The sequence below is a fragment of the Ctenocephalides felis genome, unplaced genomic scaffold (assembly GCF_003426905.1).
Source record: "Ctenocephalides felis isolate EL2017-DRISC unplaced genomic scaffold, ASM342690v1 CF-g0.4_SCAFFOLD_01666, whole genome shotgun sequence".
Lineage (NCBI taxonomy): Eukaryota > Metazoa > Arthropoda > Insecta > Siphonaptera > Pulicidae > Ctenocephalides > Ctenocephalides felis.
Genome location: NW_020537820.1, coordinates 1 through 22,228, shown reverse-complemented (window position 1 = coordinate 22,228; position 22,228 = coordinate 1). Strand labels below are relative to the sequence as shown.

Sequence of the window (22,228 nt, the reverse complement as noted above, 5' to 3'; positions counted from 1 at the left end):
ATACTCTGCGGAACACTATATGGAGGTGTAAAGAAATTATTCTTTGAAAGAGCTTTGAAAGAAATTAAAATGACCAGTAATAAAAGACCAATAAATTTGAAATTAAGTTAAAACAATATTACAAAGAAATCTCGATACATACTATTCTGTTGTATAGATGTTTTGTATGATCTTTCATACCAGAAAATTCCGTCTGTCTGAGATGTATAAGATTAATAGATCCATTCGAATAAATTAAAAAAAATGTGGTCATTATTGGCAATGGGGTAAATCACCATTATCATTTGCCAAGTTAGACACACCTTTTCAACTTCATTAATTTTGTTAGTTGTTTAATTTAAGCATCAGTAATAATAGTTCATAATGAACAAATCCTTTTTAATCACCCAACAAATCCTTTTTAATCAACTCCAACTGGATGACCGAAGCGATATTCATCTTCAAGTGAAAGATCACTTGAACAAAATTCGGTAGACCAATTTGATACTATGGATTGATGAAGCTTTGTCACCATAAACATCTCGTAACTTTTCGTGAATTTAAATTGTCTCTTAACTTTGTAGAATTGAAAAAATCTGAAATTATAAACTATGACACAAAATTTCCTTTTGATTTTCCATCATTCGATGAATGCCAATGAACACAAAAACTCTTTTTACTTATGGGCATCTAACCTACTTACTATCCAATAACAATGTATTTTGCATTTGGAGTACGTCAGAATACCTAAAAATTCAATTGAAACCACTTTAGCTGAAAAGCACTTTTATAAGTATTTATTAGTATACCGTGCTTACTTTTAACTTAACAGTTTCCTCCCTAATATAATAAAACAAATTCTATATCTATATAAGATAAACATTTAAAACCTTGTAATTTGTTATTTTGAAGTAGTATATAAATTAACCCTGAGCTTTTATTTATATTATATGATACAGATCATAAGAACTAAATGATTTTTGGTTGCTTATGGGTGGGGGTAAAAAAATCGAGTCAATGGATTTTTAATACAATATTATCTCTCAATCAGTATTGAGAGATAATAATTCATAAATCACCAACTATGAATTTTTTATATATGAATTAAAGATTTATCTTGCTGTATATATATCCTGATCGACCATAGCAGCAGATGATACTTGGCTCCTCACTGATTTTCTTCCGAGCGAATAAATCTTTTGTTTTGTTATGTGGGTTTTTGGAAAAATTTTCTTTCCTCCTTTTTTATTAAATTGTAACCACACAATTGTATCACACCTTTTATATTAAAACACTTGTTATTGGATTGATAGAACAGATATGAGGGATGATATACCTATTATATGGGTAGAAATCCGAACGAAATTGGATGTGTTATGTACACATTTATAATTATTGATTTATATATTTTGAATTAAATTAAAAATTCTTGCTGTGTAATGTCCTCTTCCATAATCAATCCGTAAAAAATAGTATCAATTAAGAATAGTACACAATTGAAATCTGCATCTAAAATCTTTTCAATCATCCTTCCAGACTATTATTTTAATATTTAAATCAAATATAAAAGTAATCAAGTAAATCAAATCAAATAAATATCAAGAATAATAAAATAATGAAGATGTTGAAAATGATAATATGAAGTTTATTTTTCTATCCTTTAGGTTTATTATTTCTTTGAGAAATTAATTCTATTTGATTGTCCAGGTTGGCCGCTGCACAGGAGGCTGCCTTAGCCGGGGGCCAGGGCGCAGCCGGTGCGGGCGCAGCTGATAGAATGGGGGGACACCAGCATCACCAGGGGGGCGCGGCCGCGAGAGGGGGGCCCAGCTCCCTCTTCTTGCTGTCCGAGGAGAACCCTATACGAAGGTAAATGATCTATATCAATTTAAAGAATTTAGAAAAAACAGCTTTATAAAGCAAATTTACAATGTGGATGTAGGTATTTGCAGCAAGTTAAAAGCAGCGTTTCAATAATTAAATCTAGATTTGAATAAATCTATTAAAATAGAGTACAAGATGATTTTTAATTAAAATTAACGTCTAATTTATGAACATTTGCATAAAACGAGTTGGCGAAAATTATGATCGTAATATTACTGTAAATTATAATACTAATTCTTTCTTTTTGCAAAGTTTGGGATATTGTTTTTGCACTCCTCTATACTCTTTCTAGCCACATATTTTATTTTCCATCGCGAATAAAATATTTTGTATTAAATTTTCGTACAATTGCAAGGTAATATTTTAAATAATCTAAATAAGATAGTCGATAGATACAAAGTCTTTTAATAAAAAATATTGCTAATGTGCAAAGCTGTATTATTAACTGAGTATAATGAGTAGAATGAGTAGAATTTGGTTAATTTGCATTTTTTACTAGTTCGTATCCGATATTTAAGTTTTAATTGTTTGATAAATCAAACCTTTGCTTGAAGTTTCATTGAAGTTCTTACTGCCCATGTTAGGAAAGGTTCTTATTATTTACGATTAAGGATTAAAACGGTAGATTAGATATCAGAATTCACTGGATTGGGATTTAAAACTGAAAGGCAGTTCATACTTTAGACAAAGATTTCCATATAAGTAATATCAACCCAAATATATATAGAAATTTATAATAAGTAAGCATATTGCACAGTTACAATTACTCCTGCGATGTTTAAGCTTATAAATGTGTTATCCACGATGAATGCATCCTTTTAAAATACATAATACTGATATTTATTATATAAATAAATTTATAAATTCTAACCATTCCAATTAGGATTGAACTCATAATTATTTTTATTGAATATATAAACAATCAGAACCTTGAAGTTCTATGAGGTTATCCTCTAACTGTAAATGTGCTTTAGTTCAATTTCTTCAGTAAGAAATCTCGTGTTATTTGTACTGTTATCTTGTAAATTTTGGCCAAATCATTGACCATTGCTTCGTTAATACAAAAGTAGATTAATGACACTTACACGCAGTTTTAAAATATATTAAGATTTATTGCTGCACAAGATAATGCTATGTTATTGGTTTAACAATAAGTGGGGTGGTGCTTTACATTCGAAAATTTATGAGGCTCATATCATAGTCGAGCTTTATAATAAAGCTGATAAATAAATTTAATGAAAAGTATACTAAATATTTATACTAGAGATGGGTAACTCACTCCGGAGTTATCACTTCGATACAATTCCTCTTTCGGAGTGAATCCGAGTGGAGTTGTCTCACAGGATTTGTCATATCCGACTTCCCTAAACTGGTATTAAATCTGTTAACATGTGCAGATATTTGCTTGAAATTTTGTACTAATGCAAAGATTTGGGTCGAAAGGAGTGGTCTTTTTCTCGTCTCACAGCCCGTTTTAGGACTTTCCAGGTATATAATGTCACAAAATAATGCTATTTTATATTTTCATTTTGTATTTTCATGTTGAAATGCATAAAATAATAATTATAATGAAATAATAAAATAAGTATTATAAAGAAATTAACAAAAGTGTTTGAACTATTTGTAAACTATGTCCAAAGTCTTAAATGCTTAGATATGTTAACAACACACTAGAGAATACATATGTGTCAAGTATTATGTTTCAAAGTTGTCGGAGATGTGGAGTTGTTAAGTGGTTATAACTCCTCTCTGAAGCGGAGTCAAATTCTAACAAATCCGGCTTTGGATATAATAAAAGTCTATCTCTAATTTATACCCTGGAATTAAATATTAGTACTATAAGATCTAATATTTAAGATCTTGCTTTATATCTGAATAGTGAATAATATTTTTATACCAAAACTGTATTTTTTATAAAATCATTTTATTAATTAATTCAAGAGTATTTCTAGTAACCCCTTCGAGGTATTTTAATATACTCCTTATTTCCAAATTATGTTTTATCTATGTTTATCTCTATTTCGATTTCATTGGACATATTCTGCATTTTAGTTTCATTATATATTCTGATGCAATTTTAAGAATTAGTTAACCCATTATTCCAGTGTACTTATATTAGAAGCTCCACGAATGGTTTATAGTCGTGCACATTAAATTTCAAAACGTATTCCGAATTCCCGCATTGTCGAATACTTTGGCATTTCTGGCGTTCCGTCGCCTGCGCTCATACTACATATACTCGTTCTACTGGGAATGGCGATGCAAAAGCTCTTGGGGAGATTTTGAGCTTTCAACATCGCGCGCTTTATGGAACTAATCGCGCGATAAATTCGTGATCTGATTTGCAAATATGATGAGCCCGTATGAACTGTGATAGATGATAATTTTCGATTATTTTGTAATAATTTGCACTTTTAATATCAATTCGGTGTAAATTCTCAAGATTGTAGTTGTTTGTTTGTCATAGTTAGATTTGTAGTTGTTTGTCAAAATTGTTATAGATCAACAAGTGAACAATTTATTTTCACTTGGATTTATTCATCAGCAGAGTTGGAATAACTATTTATTCAACCAATATCTTGTAGAATAGCTTTTCTTGAAATAATATACTTTTATAGTTATTATTTTGTATTTTACACAAATTTGCCATGGTAAAGGCTCAAATGGTCTTTTTTACCCCACCCATATTTAGGCTTTTATAGAAGAAATATAAATTAAACTGTTGTATTTAACTCATCTTATAAAACATTTAAATAATGTAGATATAACTAAAATATTAATGTTTCGTGTACAAATGCTCCCAACCTAAAAAAGACTGACGACAGAAAACACTTATTATGGATTTTCAATCATTGCTATTTATCTCGCGATAATGACATCGTAAGAATCAAGATGATGGCTGGTTATAAATGTTTTTTCCTCTACTTTCAAAAATTCTTGTTAAAAAATCCTAACTTTACTTGGTTTTGAGATATCGGTGGACTTTTATACCCAGAGACCCTTTGGGCACGATCTAGCCTCTAGCATGAATTAGGATCAGAGTTTACTGATCTTAACATATATTTAGATGTGTACAGTTTCAATCTGGGATCAAAATTTAGATGTTGTTTTTAACGTCATAATTTAGTTCCTTAAGATTTATTTAAACTATTTATTAATTAGTGCCAATTCAAACTAAGTTCTTGGGATTTCTATACTTTTCTCTAATTATCAATTGCCTAGGGTAATATATAATTTCTATAGATTACTGAAAAAGATTCTAGATATTCATATAAAAATTTATATTATAAATTCTTATATTTCTGCTAGATGTTTTATTGATTTTTGTAGTTCTTGATTTATATAGATTATCGATGATGATTTTATGTATTAGAAATTATAGTTTTTTATAATTTAATTAAAACATAAAGTTATAATTGTGTTCAACTCATCATTTCTATTAAAATACCCTTAAAGAAATGATATTTCTCAAAGCATATTACGAGCATTTCTTTAATTCATACCTTATTCACTACAATATCGATGTTTTATTCCAATATAACTTTTCAAGCAAAAGCCAACAGGAAACGATATTTTTGAATCATAGTCGCGAAAACAGGTTTTATCTTTAAAAAAAGTGAAACTAACAGATTGGCTGGCGTGCTACAATTCAATCCTCCAAATCTGAAAGCTAAAAGTTTGCAATTCCACCAAAATTAATGAAAATCAAAATCACTAAATGCTTTCATAAGCTTTAAAAAATGTAGATAACGAATAAAAAAAATAAAAACAAATTTAAAACTAAGGCCCAATATCAATCTACCTTCTTGCTACCTTCTACTACATTCAAAGGTCAAATTTTCATATGCACACAGAAAAGCTTTTACTTTTTTATTACAGCCAAGTAGAAAACTCAGAATAAACTGATTTTCACAACTGACTTTCACAACTCTTAAGTGTATGCGATGACAGTAACTCTTCATTGAAGAAGTTAATGACGTAATTTAAAAAAAAATGCAATGTAATGTGAATGCCAATAAATTAAAAAAAATGTACTGACTGATAATGATTCCATGCTATGCAAACCATGTATCAATTTGTGTATTTTGTTGAAAAAATTTTATTTCTTCTTGATATATTTTAATTCTGACTTTGTTGTTATTATTTCTAGGTATACGCGGTTCATAATCGAATGGCCGCCGTTCGAGTACGCGGTGCTAATGACAATCATCGCCAACTGCTTCGTACTCGCGCTGGAGGAGCATCTGCCGTACTCGGACAAGACAGTACTCGCACAGAAACTGGTAAATATCTAAAACCTCTCTCACTATTACATTATTTATTCATTCATAAATTGCGAAAAAAACTACTATTGATTATGTGGGGAATCTAGCAAGCTTGAGATTTTGGAGACAGAAACAAAATGACTGGTCATTTTTATATCATGATGTTTTACAATCAACAAATTATATACATTTTTATACAAATGCAATTTATATTTTATATACATAATTAAATCCATAATTGAAACAAAAATTTCTTAAAACTATTAAATTTCAGACAATTTTATAAATTTTGAAAAAAATCAAAGCGTTTCTCATGAATGATATAATCAATAAAGGGTGGTAAAGAGTTTTTTATGAATGATATAACTAATAAAGGGTGGTACTGCCCTAGGGCAAAAGTGATATAAATAATTATTGTTTTAATAATAATAAAATGAATAAAGCGAGTATAAATCCGTTGTGAATGTTAATTATTTTATTTTGTAGAGCTTCGAACAAAGAATCTAAAAAGTAATAAATAACAAAAAAGATTTTTAAAACACCATTTCTTTTTTTATTTAGAACTAGGTACATTTCATCTTCAGGACATCTGTCAGGACATAAGATTTAAGCAAACAATATGTTTGAAAAAAGCAGAAAATGGTGGATTTTTTTATATCAAATGATTGAAATTGTGGAAAAAATGTACATAAATATGACAATTTAAACAAAATAAAAATTATAATAGGTAATTATTTCATAATATACGTATACATAACGTGCTTTATATGAATATATAAACAGTTTTAATTTTCTGAGCTAAAAACTTTCTCTTAATCTTCAAAAAAATATTCATTTCATTTTTCAAAAATATTCATTCAAGTTCGGGGATGTGGCATGTTCTCTTCTTCAGGAACTATTGATAATTAACAAACAAAAATAAATATATTTTATTTATTATATATTTATACATTTTTTAATCAACTCAAAATGAAGAAGTTTATTTTCTGCCTTTGTAAATAAATTCATTATACCTTCACAAAAAATTATTTTTGAAAATATAACAAGAAAAACACATGCTTAAATAACACAATGTTCCATTATTTTTTGTCATTTTAAAAACATATATTTCAATAAATATAAATATGTATATAACATTTTTTACTTCGTTAGAATATTTACCCGTAGTTTACCCATCATTGTATCTGATTTTGTAAACGTAAAATAATAAGTTCTAAATGAATATAAAAATTATGTCATAATTGTGACAAAAAAGGAGGAAAGGAAAATCACAATGCTCAAACCTTTTTAGTTATGTATATTATCTATTCGAAAGTACTTTAATGAACCTGCTACCCTTTATTTTTTATTATTCAAACTATAAATCACACAGTGTTACTTGATGTTTATTGCAAGCTGAAGCAATTAAAAAAACATGGAATTTCAAAGCGTAACTTAATATAAATCGTTGATTAAAACTTTTAAAATTCTTCTGTACTAAACTAAAAGCTTTCTTCTGTACTAAATTTAAAGCTTTAAATTTTATTCACTCATCAACACGTGATTCACATAACCTATATCAATTGTATCAATTTTATTTTTAATCTTGGGAAAAGAATTTGATATGAATATTCATTCAATACAATTTTAATAGTCATATTTTTGTAAATGTTATTAAATTAGCAGTTCGCTATGTGAATATATATTTTTATATAGAATGAAACTATTTTTTGTGTACAATATGGTTCTTGATCTGTGTAACAAAAATTTTACAAGATTACATTGTATTTCCATTCTCAAACATAGTAAGTAAAATAAAATATTTAAAATTCTGATTGAGCTACACATAAAATTTTTCTAGAAAGAACTGTCGTTTTTTATAATGCTTGCTTTTACAATTTATTTTATAATGTAATATTTTAATATAAATAAAAATACCTATAGGTAAAATAATTCAATTCTTCTATAAAATTATGAATGATATTGTATAAGTTATATAAGTACCAATTATTATGAAATCTAAATCTCAAGTGTTAAACGGAATAAAAAGTCTTAGTGATTTTTATAATACAGTAATATATTATTTTGAAAATATATTTTCATGTATAACATTGTTAGGACATGTATATAATCGTGCTGAACACAGTTACATATTTAAAAATATCGACTTATTATTTTAATTTAAATTAATAAAAATAATTCAATTTAATAATTACTTATAATCTTTAACAATCCAATGCTATCACTCGCCATTAAATAAATGTGGTAACATAAAATGTATCTATTATATTATATTTTTGATAATGATGAAGATTTAATTACTTCAAAGGATTTTGCATAATATTTTTAATATTTTATTTTAAAAATTTGACTACTCACATAATTACCAACATTTTAATCATGTTGGAGCTTGACGATTTATATTATATTTCTTATAATCGTATAATATTTTATTTAAACGTTACTGTATTATATTTGATATTGAACAATATAAATTATAAAGCAAGCTTAGACATCGTAAGTGCTTTCAATTTCTAAAAAATGACCATAATTTACGTGAACTAAACAACTTCGTAAAACGTTAATGTCAGTTTTAATTGTAATATTAAGAATTCAAAATAGTATATATATATATATATCGGAAAACTATAAAAAATTATTATTAAATATTTATTACTATTAATATTTTTTCTTATTTTCAGGAAAAGACAGAAGTATACTTTTTAGGAATTTTCTTCGTAGAAGCATCTTTGAAAATATTAGCGTTAGGTTTTGTTTTACACAAGGGTTCATATCTTAGAAACATTTGGAACATTATGGATTTCTTCGTTGTAGTAACAGGGTAAGTTGACTTTTGCATTATTCTGTAGCAATTCTATTTTTAATCATCATATGAAAATGAAATATTCATAGCAAAATGTTGTGAAGTGAGGGTGAATGTTGAATGAATTCTTAAACTTATGTTTCTTTTTGAAACAGAAATAGATTATGGCTTAAGTAAAAAAAAATATTATATGTATATATAGATATATATATATATATATATATATATATATTAGGGTGGTCCTTAATATGGACATTTTCGGATTTCCTTGCTTCCAAGGGCTCAAATGATTCCAAATTGATAAAAACAATTCTCTGAAAGTTTTAGCTCCTAATATTGTCTTTTAGATAGAGCGCAATTCAATCAAAGTTATGTATAGAAATAGCATGAAAAAATTTCAAAATTTTGCAAAGCGTCGAATTTTCAATAAAAAATGACACGAATTTTCACTTTTAATTCATTTGTCGCTAAAAAAAAAATTTAATTTTCAAAATTCACTTCATATTGTTGTTGGCATAAGGAATAGTACATGTTTGTTTGGGTTTTTGTGCAATTTTGGGAGGAATGAATATAATAATTTTCCAAATACATCTATGGGTGAAGAATGAATGTGATCACCGTGTAATATGTGAAATGCTATGTAGATGGTATATAATTCTGGTGATTAGATCGATGACAATATTTTTCGAGAGCAACGTCGAAGTGGACCTGAGGATGCTGAGATCTTTCCGTGTGCTGCGCCCCCTCAAATTAGTTTCCCGCATACCAAGTAAGATTGCGCGATCCTTATTAATAACATATACATTGTTCTCTGTAGTGGATCCTCCTATACTATATTCATATGCTGAGGAATAGCTGACTTATTCAATTAGCGGAGACTTCGTAGTAGCTGTAAATTGTAGGACTTTCGTCAGCAGGAAGATGCTCCTTTTAGGCTAACTTGATAATTATGAATCTCTTTAGTTGATATTAACTTAGGTAAATTGGCTGGCCCAACTGATAGTGAATATTATACACTTGAAGATAAAGTTGAACATACATTTTAGCTTTATGTTCAATTTAGATATCTAGAATTATTTAACATAGTTTTCTAGTGGATAACATAATATTTTTATAGTATTTTCTAAATAAACATTATGTTTTATAATGTAGAATAAAACATTATGTATTTAGGGGCCGATTCTGTCGTAAAATGGACCAATGTTATGGCAAGGCTATGTTACGTAAGGACTTGCATATAAAGTGGTACTGAAAACTGTGAAAATGTTATGTATTTGTTGTGCAGTCAGGTGTTTTACACATTAAATGTAACTTTATTCATTTGTTATTATGTCACATCACTAATGATAAAATTATTTGTTTGGCGTTTGTGCGCTTTCTAAGTTTGGTTTTTTATCTAAAACAACTGACTGCACAGCAATCACATAGCATTTGGACAGTATTTAGTATTATTTTGTATAAGAGGTGCTACATAATATAGCCTTGCTCTAAAATTTGTCTATTTCTCGCCAAAATCGGACCATTAGTGCCAATAATGATAATTTTTTCTAGTTCAGCTCAACGTAAAATTAATAATTTATTGCTGTAGATATTAGATCAGTGTATTTATATATCATACACAACACAAAACCGTACAACAACGATCTTAGTTCTTGAATTTGACCAAATATATCGTCAACTACAGTTTTTTTAATCAAAATTCAATTTTTTTAAATACAAAACTCTTTATGACTTTTTTACGATTGAGTTATTATTGAAATTATAATTTATCAAATAATTTTGGTTTCATAATATTGTAGGTGAATATTAATCAATACCAATCAATAGTATTGGTTATTATAGTAGGTGAATACAATTAATAGTATTGGTTTCATTTGCTCGGTATCAGTATAAAATGTATTGCTCTTTACGTATATTTACTTACTTTAAATTTAAAATTTTATTTTAAATACTTATTTTATTTTATATTTGTAAGAATGTATAGATTTCGATGTTCGTGAATCGTTTATCTTTTGTGAAATATTTCAATTATTATTTCAAAATTTTGAAATTTGAGTGAGTATTATAGATGCTATAGATACTATTAAGAGTGCACTCGAAAATAGGCCCATGATGTGAACCATATTTTTACAATCCTTTTCTTTTGTTTTCGAAATTTATTACTCTACTTTTAAAATTACTGGTTTTGTATTTTATGTCATGTACCTCGGTTTTCAATTTTTTGTCCATTTATTTTTCATAGTATAAAACTCTCCACAATTTTTACGATTGAGTTATTATTGAAATTATATCTTATCAAATAATTTTAGTTTCATGATATTGTAGGTGAATATTAACCAATACCTCTAGTATTGGTTTTATTTACTCAGTACCAGTATAAAATATATTGTTCTTAACGTATAATTATCGCTATATTTTACGTATTTTAAATGTGTAATAATGTACTGCATATGATGTTCGTAATTCGCTTATTTTTTGTGAAATATTTTAATTATTATTTCAAAATTTTGAAATTTCAGTGAGTATGATAGATGCTATAAAAACTATTAAGGGACCGATTCTGCCGCAATGTTATGATAAGTTCATGTTATGAAGAATTTTCCATAGTAATATAGACAAAAGTTATGCGGTTGGTGTTCAGTCAGGCGAATTTCTCAGGTTTTCTCATACAAAACATAACCTAAAAGCCGCACAAATGTCAAAAAAACGATGTTAGATAAGTGTGTGTTTCTGATTTCTCTTAGGTAACATACGAGTGACATTGCAGTTTATGTTTAAAACGCCGGAATGAACAGCAAATACATGATATTTTGACAGCATTCAGTATGATTCATTCGCATAATGTATGGGGAGTCGGAGCATAACATAGCCATGCCGTAACATTTCTCTGTTATGCGCAGAATCGGTCCATAAGAGTGCACTCGAAAATTGGTCTATTTTCTCTTGTTTTTGAAATTTATTGATCTACTTTGAAAATTTCTGGTTTTGTATTTTGTCATGTGCCTCGGTTTTCAATTCGCTGTTAATTACTTCAGCAACATTCCAAAGACACCATGATACTACATAATATACACATAGTATATAATATACACTTCTGTATAAACAAATTATATCTACTAATCTAATAACATCAAATTTTATTTGCAGATATAAATTATTAGATAAAAACTGCCCATAGAAATTTTAGTTTACATAAGAATACTATGTAGTGCTTTAGTTCCTAGAATCATACTAACATAATATGTATTTATACCCGAATATTTATTATGAATATTACGTAGTTGTATATGTAGAATAATTAGAATTCGATATCGAGTAGTGGCCGTTTCTGTAGCGTAGACGCGCTTGTTTTTGACCCGCAGGTTCGTCACGCAGTTCGTGGACACTCACGAAAAAGTCGATCTGCGGACGTTGCGGGCCATCCGGGTGCTTCGGCCACTGAAACTCGTGTCCGGTATACCGAGTGAGTATCATTAGGCAATTGAATAGTTTTTGTGTCATTGAAAACTAACGTAAGTAAAAATAAATTGCATTTTATTACGAATAAGTGAAAAAATTCACGAATTTAGACAAAAAAGTTACTAATGGTATCTTTCAAAGAATATTTTTTATATCACGGTCTATTACATGGTTTTATTTCGGCTACATTTCTAGTGCTTTGGACCATATTTAAAGTTTTTTGTATCATTTGAAGTTGGGTATTCCAAAACTATTAATTAGGCGTGATTTATTAATTAGGACTGTTTTTTAATATTTATCAAATTTGACGTTTCTTATTGCTATTTTATATATTGTTATACTTATGTGACTCGTTTTTTATCACATATTAAGCCAAAATTAATTTAAGCGTTTTATTTCATATTCTAATGTTACAAATAGAAGTATTACAATGAATTCTTCCATAATTCATTTGGTTAATAAAAAAACTACATGAATGTTCGAATTATAAAAGTTTTTGTTTAGTGTCAGACATAGAAACATTAAAGTTTCCTATGAATTTTTGTGTGAAAATGTATAAATCAACTTAAATATACCTAAATAAAACAGTTACGTTTTTGGACAGCACATCCAACTTATACTTATAGTATATACGGTTAAAAAAAATTTCAAGTAACGTTATTTTTTTTTTTTTTTGAAAAGTTATAATCCCTAATATTTTGTTCACGTGTGAATTCTTAAAAGCATATGTAATTGGTTCCTATATAAATAAATATGAATAATTATTTTATTTCGATTATAACATTATGAAATTATGAAATTACTTATTACTCAAGTTTTTTATTCAAACTATTTAGGGTTCTAATGTGAAAAAGCTTGGAAATAATTTTTGTTTAAACTCGTGTCTTGAAAATATAATTTTAGGAGTAACAACTATTAAAATACTTACAAAAGCACACGAGACAAATGGTACTAGTCTATATCCATTTAATTCGTGCAATTCTACAGATTACTCTGTTTATAGCAGAATGAAAATATTCTACATGTGTGAAATTTTAGAATTAGTTTTTATACGCTGATCAAAAAGCACCGAGAAAATTAGTTCAACCACAAATGCATTGGAGATTTTAAATTGGATCTCTTTATACATAGATAGAGCAAAATCTGCTATCAAAGCTACAAATAGTGAATTTAAATAAAAATCTAGTATTTATTTACTTGTTCTGTAAATAAATAGACGCAGCTAATTTGTAATGGATTTGTATACAATGATTTAAGTAAATGTTTAGAATATAATATTTATCCAAAATTAGATAATACTATTCATTTTTTACATTATGAATTAGAAATTTAGTTATAGAATTATTAGAGGTAATATATAATGTTTGTAAGTTTGTAGCTAACATAGTAGACACAATGTGATTTTCTTTATCTCACAACAAGTTAGAATATCTTATTGATACCTATGTTCGAACATCTAGGTCTCCAGGTGGTGTTGAAGTCCATTATTAAGGCAATGGCCCCTCTGCTGCAGATCGGATTGCTTGTATTATTCGCTATTGTTATTTTCGCCATTATCGGCCTTGAGTTTTACTCGGGCGCGTTGCACAAGAGCTGTTACAGCATATCCGATATCAGTAAGTCTCAAAATAAATAAATAAATATATGTATATATATATATATATATATATATATATATATAATCTTATTATCCATTTTTGGGAGGGTAGATTTTGCGGGAAATCTGATAGGTTTACGAGTTTGGTAACACATTATATGATAAGAGGCCTAGAAAAGTGGTTCAATAATAAAAATTTATCAGATTTTAGTACAATGGACTGAGTCAAATTTAAAAAGTCCTTCGTAACAATTAGCTGGTAAATTTTACCTCCCATTGATCAAGCCAGGAAGTTTATGCAAAATGCTGTTAACACGTATTTTCGTATGAAATCCGCATAAGCAGTTTACTGGCAAAGTTTTCATTGCATCATTATTTTTAACCGAAGGAGAAGTTTGTTTTCATAAAAAAATCAGGTTAAAATAACTACCTAAGTTAAAATCAGGCTAATTTTAATGAGACCAAAATTGGAATAAGTATGTATGTGTGAAATATTTTATATAGTTAAAGTCGTAACAAATATTACTATAAAAGAAATAATATCTATAAAAAGAATTTGCCATTCTTATACTATAACCCCTACATCATAAGTTTTATTACGTGTACTTGTATAGGCTTATGTATACCTAAATATTCCATACTATGTTGTTCTAACTTATAACTAACTATATGACACACTTTATTTTCACCACACCCTTTATACCTTTTACGCCTAATATTATTATTCAACCCCTTCAATTTTTCTTAAATGCAAACTTTTCCATCCCTACCGAGTATCAAATCCGGGCTCTCTGCGTGGCAGTCAGTTAACTCAACCACTGGACCACCGTGACGCTACGATCAGTCGTCTTTTTCCGTGTATCGTCGCGTCACCTTAATACTAATTACCTAATTCATTAGTGAAGATACCGCGAAAAAAACAGACTTCCCAAAGTATTATATAGTTGGGGGACCTAAGAGAGTAATGGGTAAAGTGTTGGGCTACAACGTGGGGCCTCGAGTTCAGTCCTTGGTATAATAGAGAAGAAGAGACAATTATAGAAATACAATATATAATAAAAATAATAAAGATAGAATATGTGGCGCAAGGTAAAAATATAGAGTATAAATAATAAATTAAAGGGTTACTACGAGCAAAAAAATATTTATAGGGTGTACATTTTATAGTTATATAGTAAGTTGAAAAGCAAACAATAATAATGAAATGGTACTAGATTTATGAGTATCTATAGATATCTATAGCATTTGATGGTACAGGTATCTTACGGTATGATAGGTGGTAATAATTAGATTTCAGTTAATATTTATTTGCAAACTGATTCTAAAAAATGAACCTATCTGTTAATGTGATGATAAGAATCTATTTCGTTTTTTAGCTAAAATAATAAAGGACGGCGAAACGGAAACTCCGTGCCATCCTGAGAACGACGACAGACTGAGGCCGTCCGGAGCGCACGCCTGCCAGAACGATTCCACGTGCATAGAGCAATGGACGGGGCCAAATTTCGGGATCACGTCTTTCGATAACATCGGTTTCGCCATGCTGACGGTCTTCCAATGCATCACCATGGAGGGCTGGACGAACATACTGTACTGGGTAAGAATATTTTCAATATTTTGTGATTATAACGGGTGGTCCATCTAGTGGTCCATCTAGTGGTCCTTGTGATCTAGTGATGTTACGGTTTAGGTTTAGATATTTCTGTAAAGAAAATATATAAAGTATTATACATCATTAGAAAGGTGTCAAAATTCTTAGTTTTTCCCATATATCGCAACTTTGAATTCCGTACGGTGTGGCCTACAGGCAACTTGCTATCGATAAATTCCAATTTTTCAATGGATTACCCTATACTTTTTAAGCAATTAGTCAACACCCAATTTGTTTTATATATACTTTGGGAGTTATTGTTTTTAAATGTATATATGTATAATATGAAATAATCAAAAATTAGCAAAAAGGCACTGACAAATAATAATTGTTCTGTTTCAGTATGTTCATTTAGAGTTCTTAAGTGCATACCATTTAATTATGACGAATTTGGAATATTCATTAAGACTTTTGAATTATTTAATCTTCAAATTCTCAAGATTAAGTAGCCGATTCTGCGTAGCAGGCTTATTTCTGTAAAATAAGCCGATGTTTACGTAACAGGCTTAATACAAACTGTTTATTTGGTATTTGTTTATTTAGATTAGGTTGCTTATATAAAAAGCTTAACTGCACATCAAATACGTGGATTGACAGTATTTCGTACTATTTTGTATGAGAAGTCCTACGTAACATAGCCTTTCCATAAAATTTGTCAATTTTACGGCAGAATCGGCTCCTAAGTATTCAATTTTCAAATAAATAACATCTCTCGCTACTCGCATCCAACTGCTGATGAGAAGAATTTGAAATGTTAAAAAAAACATAATATACAACCATTTTCAGCAGATATTTCAGACTCAGACATTTTGCATAATTAGTTTGGTTTTGATTACTCTATAATATCAGATACGAAGTTTAATTAAGGAACTTTTTCATGTATTTTAGGAAAAAAAATCTCATAATAGAGATATTTGTTTGCAATATCTATTTGCGCATTTCAAGAACAAGAATGTAATTTTTAAAATATAACCAAACATAAAGAAGATTTTTCGTAAAGAAAATATAGTTTCAAAAATTCAAAACTATTCGAAATCAGCAATGTTACATTTTGTAAATTAATGTGAATTAATAATGAATAAAGATTTTTTTAAATTTTGTTTTTTTTTAATTTATAAATATATTAAATGTTGTTCATAATTATTTCAGAAATACTATTTCTGGTTCTTGACAAAATAATTAAATCATTTTCCTTTTTCTAGACGAACGATGCCTTAGGTAGTAATGCGAATTGGCTATACTTCGTACCGCTCATCGTACTGGGATCATTTTTTATGCTCAATCTAGTTCTCGGTGTGTTGAGCGGGTAAGTACATATTTTTAATTTTAAAATAGTTTAAGAAAACATAATAAATTATAGATTTATCAATATCTTAATTGTGAGAAATATATTAATATTTTAAAATAAATTTTTATCAGTTATTTCTAAACCTTGCAATAAGGACTTCTTGGAGTATAAATTTAGACCAATAATATTATACTACAAATATCTAGTTATTTGTCTTACACTTTTTTCAATGACATTTTGTAGTGAATTTGCAAAAGAAAGAGAAAAAGTAGAGAACCGACAAGAATTTTTAAAATTACGAAGGCAACAGCAATTAGAACGAGAACTCAACGGCTACGTGGAGTGGATATGCAAAGCGGGTGAGTGATTTTTACTAGTGTTTTCAAGAGCTATCAGCATAAATAAACCATAATAAAGCATAAATAATAAATGTTTTTATTATATGAAGAATTGAATTTGTAGTATTTGTTATTGGAGCACTGCTCTGATTAATAAATTTATTTCATGTCATGATTTTAGCCACAGAACCGTATTCTGCAATCGATATCTGAGACATTCTGTTGAAATTATTGGGCAGAAGGAAAACAGAAAATTGCGTCGAACACCTAGTTTTCGATTTTAGTTCCAATATTTGAAGCAATTCTTAGTCTCTCTTAGATCTCTTATGTCCAGTATTGATACCGGATTTAATCCCAAAGTTCATCATAATCCTTTCAAAGAAACATGTAACATAATTGTTTAAAGTTACAATACCAATTTTTTTTAATCACAAACTTTTTGAATGAACACTTGATACATTGTTCACTACTGTTTTACTCTAGTCTCTATTATTATACTATTCTACTTTAAACAATTCATTTCATGGATTGTAACTAATAAATAAGATCATGTTCAAATTTGAAGTTATTGTCAAAATATTATTAATTTTCAGAGGAAGTAATATTAGCTGAAGAACGTACTACATCAGAAGAAAAAATACACATAATGGAATGTAAGTTTTATTTTTGAGATCTTTTTTAATTATTTAGTTCTAAAGTTTACTGATATAAAATAGTTTATATAAAAATATCAATTTAATAATATATTTGGGTCATTCTTGACCACAGATTTTTTTTATAGATATACATAAAATCATTTGACACGTATTTTAGGATTTTTCCGGCAAAAATTTTTTCGTTGATATTTACGATTGAAATATTGCTGATTTTCTCAAATTTTATGAACTACCACTAAAATATATTCTGTCTATTAATGATTTTTTTTATAAATTCAGCTCGAAGAAGAACTGCAGCCAAAAGAAAAAAAATGAAGAAACTAGGGAAAAGTAAAAGCACAGACACTGAAGAAGAAGAACCTGAAGATGAAAGCGCTGAAGGTGATGACGGTAAGATAACGATTGACATTTTATTGTAACTATTTTTCTTTTTTTTCTTCTTAAAATAAATATATGCAAGGAATAGCTTTAAAGGAGTTACATTAATTACTATTGCTAAAACTTTTGTCAAAGTTTTACATAATCTCTTATTTGAATTAATAGTACTTCAGATAGATATATCTAGTAAAATAACTTTTGCTCATTCACAAGTCACTCGTAATATATTTTGAATGTTTGGTATGCATACGTACATTCTTCAAAATTAACTTTTTCTGTGGAAAATTACATGTTGATTTGGTCTTAAGCTTTTTGATAACAAGTGTGATGATAATATTTCAAAGTCATTGATGCTTCTAACTTCAATTTCATCCAAAATATACAAGGCTTATCATCAGCGAACCACACATTTGAGAAAAAAATATTCTTTTTTTTATTTTGCTTGAAAACATCTACTTAATTGAAAATTATATTATAGTATAGTTATATTTATGTAACTCCTTGTGATATTTTTATAATCTATAGATTTAGTATGATATTCTCGACTTAAATTCTTTACATTTTTATATATTCTGAGGGAGCATGGAGTAAATTTTAGTGATTACATTAAATTTTCTCTTAAAATATATGAGATATGCAAATAAAATTTTATATAAAAAATATAATGCAAATGCTCTATGCTCTTATCTTAATTTTAAATTACAACTTTATCTTTCTGCATTCAGAATAGTAACTATAGGTATATTTTCTAACTATTTCACAAAAATTAATTAATCATCTCAATCAATAGATTTTTTTCTACTACTTTTTAAAAACTTTTGAAAATTCATATTATCTGTCGAATCAGGAAATAAAAAACTGATAAAAAATGTTAATTATGATTTTATGAAACATGTTTTATAAAATTTGTTTGAAATACTTTCATGATTCAACAGATAGAATTTTTTTGTCAATGTATGTTTTTTTGGCTCATTCTAATTTTCAATCATGATGTTTATGTCAATCACCAGTGCACAATTTTTGAATGTGAAAAATGAATGTTTCTTTCAGCACCGACGAAAAAGCTGAAAGGTACGCTGCGCAGATTATACCAAGTGGTATAGAATGAAATCATGACCATTCTAAATAACTGTAATATAAAAACCATCACTAAATATCTAACTATATAATCGTATTGAGAACATATTATTTGGATTTGTTTAGTTAACTACGGTTGCTTTTGAGGGAAAGAATTTTTGAGTCTGGTCAAAATTGGCTGCAAATATTTGTAAAATGTACTAAACTATTTCAGTATTTTTGTTTTACTATTTTCATAAAGCAATCTTGCTAACCGGTTCATGCATTATTGCAATTACTTTAAATTTAATTTAATTTAAATTTAAATTTAAATTAAATTAAATTTAAATTTAAATTGAAATTAAATTTAAATTGAAATTTAATTTAAATTATTTTTCTCAATGGCAATCGTAGTTTTTCATAGCATCTGTAGGTGGCTGCCAGAACACCCGCGTGTAAATTACTGCTAATTGTTACTGTTTATCAGTATTATTGTTTTTTTGGTTGCTTAGGACTATTTCAACTAAAAGTTGAAACATTAAAACTTTGTGCAAAATTTAATAACGTTCGGAAAGATTCTGACAAATAAATACCCAATCCTAAAACGTACGTTTTGTTATTTGATACAAAAACACTACCGCAGAATTAAAGGCTGTGTCGAATTTGATTTGAGTATGCAAAATTATTATTGAAGATGAGCAGTATAAACTTAGAAGCTGATAATGAAAGTTCAAAGAAATTATTATATTCCACCTTTTCTCCTATGGATGTAAAACCTTATTGCTGCAGTAAATCAGTAACTTTATTCTTGCTACTAACAATTTTTTGCGAGGTGCTAAGATTAAAAAAATATATATAATATACAGATTTGAAACCAACCTAAATATCTTACCTAAATCATCAAAATTCAAATGAACAAGAAAACTTTATCTATATGAAACACTATTAACCAAGACCCAATGTTCTTCTTTCTTTTCACGTAAACTAGTCTTTACGTGAAAATAATATAAACTAAAACATCGTAAGATATTCCAATTGGTCGTTTTCTAACATCATCATACTAAATGATATAATATCTACTTTTTATACTTCTTCACATATATTGCCTACTATAACTTCACTATGATTTTACAGTAATCTCAAATACTATTACCAATATTGCATATTTATTTTAATATATTAGTAATAATTATCGTTTTAAACATTTTTCAATTATGTTACAAATATAGTTTATTATAGATTTTATAGAAAACATTTAATAATTTGAATTTTTATCCATGTACATCAATTAGTTGTAGTAATTTTTTTATAGTTATTACGTAATACAGCTTACTAAATTAAACGTCATTACTTTTGGGGTATTTGTAAATAGATTTTCCCATTCCTATAGTGTAATGCTAAAAAGCAAATAATTCTAGAAATTTTAATAAATATAGATAGAATCACGTAAGAAAATATCGCTTCATTTTGTGACTTGACTGTGAATTAAATTTGAGTGCCTAGTATCGAATATTAATGAATCATATTAAAATAGTATTGTGTATTGTTAGGGCTAGAATGTTTTCACATATAATTTTTTTTTCTATCTTTATATCAAATTTGAAAGTATAAATTAATTTTCAATATAAACACTTTTTAATATAAATATTTTATTATTTTTGTTCAATGAAATGACATTCTAGCTCCTAAAATATCTATTAGAGAGAATGTTACTATAGCGATTACGAGTGCATCACCTAGGTTAATCTAATTTAGGTTTAGGAAGAAATGTAGTGTATATCTGCTTTTGTAAATTGTTTTTATACTATGATATTCTGAGCAAATGTAAATTAATACAAATTATACTTGAAAGTTCAGGATTCATAATATAAAAACATTAATGATAACAATGCACCTCACATCATAGATGAATTGAAAGAAACTTCTTTATTACTAAATGAAGTTTTCAATTCAATAAATCACTTTCACAACCATCACTATCATTTGTCATGAAATTACTAACACCATGCAATTTTTGTTTTACATTATCATAAAAATATCCAGATGAATATTAATGAAAAATTGTTCATTTTTGTCCAAAAAATTTCTTGGTCAAAATTTCCAGTTTTAAATATCAATATACCGTTATGTCTCTCTTCAATAAAATAATATATCATTTTTTTTTTCAAGTTATTTATATTAGTTTTTTTATCACACACCTGTGGCGTGTTTTGTTACCTATATTCTGACCAAGTTGTATGGAAAAACTTATCATTCTGTACACATGTAATTACATATATTTAATAGCTTCTAACTAACCTTGTAAACATGAATTTATTTCTAATTATATTTCATTTGAATGAGCTTTTGTTTGGCGAATAATGTAATATGAATGATCAACTAATTGTTATAAAAGCTTCACAAATTTATATATTAGTAACAAATAGATTCATTTGTGCATTTTTTTCAAATTTTGATTTTTATATCTAAATCAATCTCTCCGAAATGTGCATTTTTTTTCAAATTTTGAAATTACTAGTTCGCAATCTTATTATCAACGTCTGGATATTTTTACAACAAATATCATTATTATTTAGTTTTTACTGAAATGAACTAACTATTTCTATATTGTTGTGACCAATTGACTAAATAATTTTATTATGATGCAGGTTTCGGTAGGTCTGGTTACCTCCGCAGCGTCAGAGATCGCGGAAAATGCGCTGATTTTTGGCGGGCGGAAAAGCGATTTCGTTTCTGGATTCGCAAAACTGTGAAAGCCCAGTGGTTCTACTGGTTCGTCATAGTGTTAGTGTTTTTCAATACAGTCTGCGTTGCCGTCGAGCATTACGGACAGCCCGAATGGCTAACGCAATTTTTATGTAAGTGATAATGATA

General features: G+C 27.8%; 1 protein-coding gene across 1 annotated transcript; it reads left to right on the top strand.

Annotated features, from left to right (window-relative positions):
• Positions 1 to 261: 261 nt before the first annotated feature.
• On the top strand, positions 262 to 22,212 carry LOC113374285 (voltage-dependent calcium channel type A subunit alpha-1-like; the record flags this gene model as incomplete). The annotated part of the gene is made up of 13 exons (XM_026614402.1): positions 262 to 266; positions 1,687 to 1,848; positions 6,014 to 6,146; positions 8,810 to 8,949; positions 9,600 to 9,710; positions 12,294 to 12,394; positions 13,851 to 14,006; positions 15,364 to 15,584; positions 16,841 to 16,944; positions 17,170 to 17,285; positions 17,858 to 17,917; positions 18,200 to 18,310; positions 22,003 to 22,212. Coding segments are annotated over exons 1-13 (1,630 nt in total), but the record flags the coding sequence as incomplete, so codon positions are not given.
• Between the last annotated feature and the right edge of the window lie 16 nt (positions 22,213 to 22,228).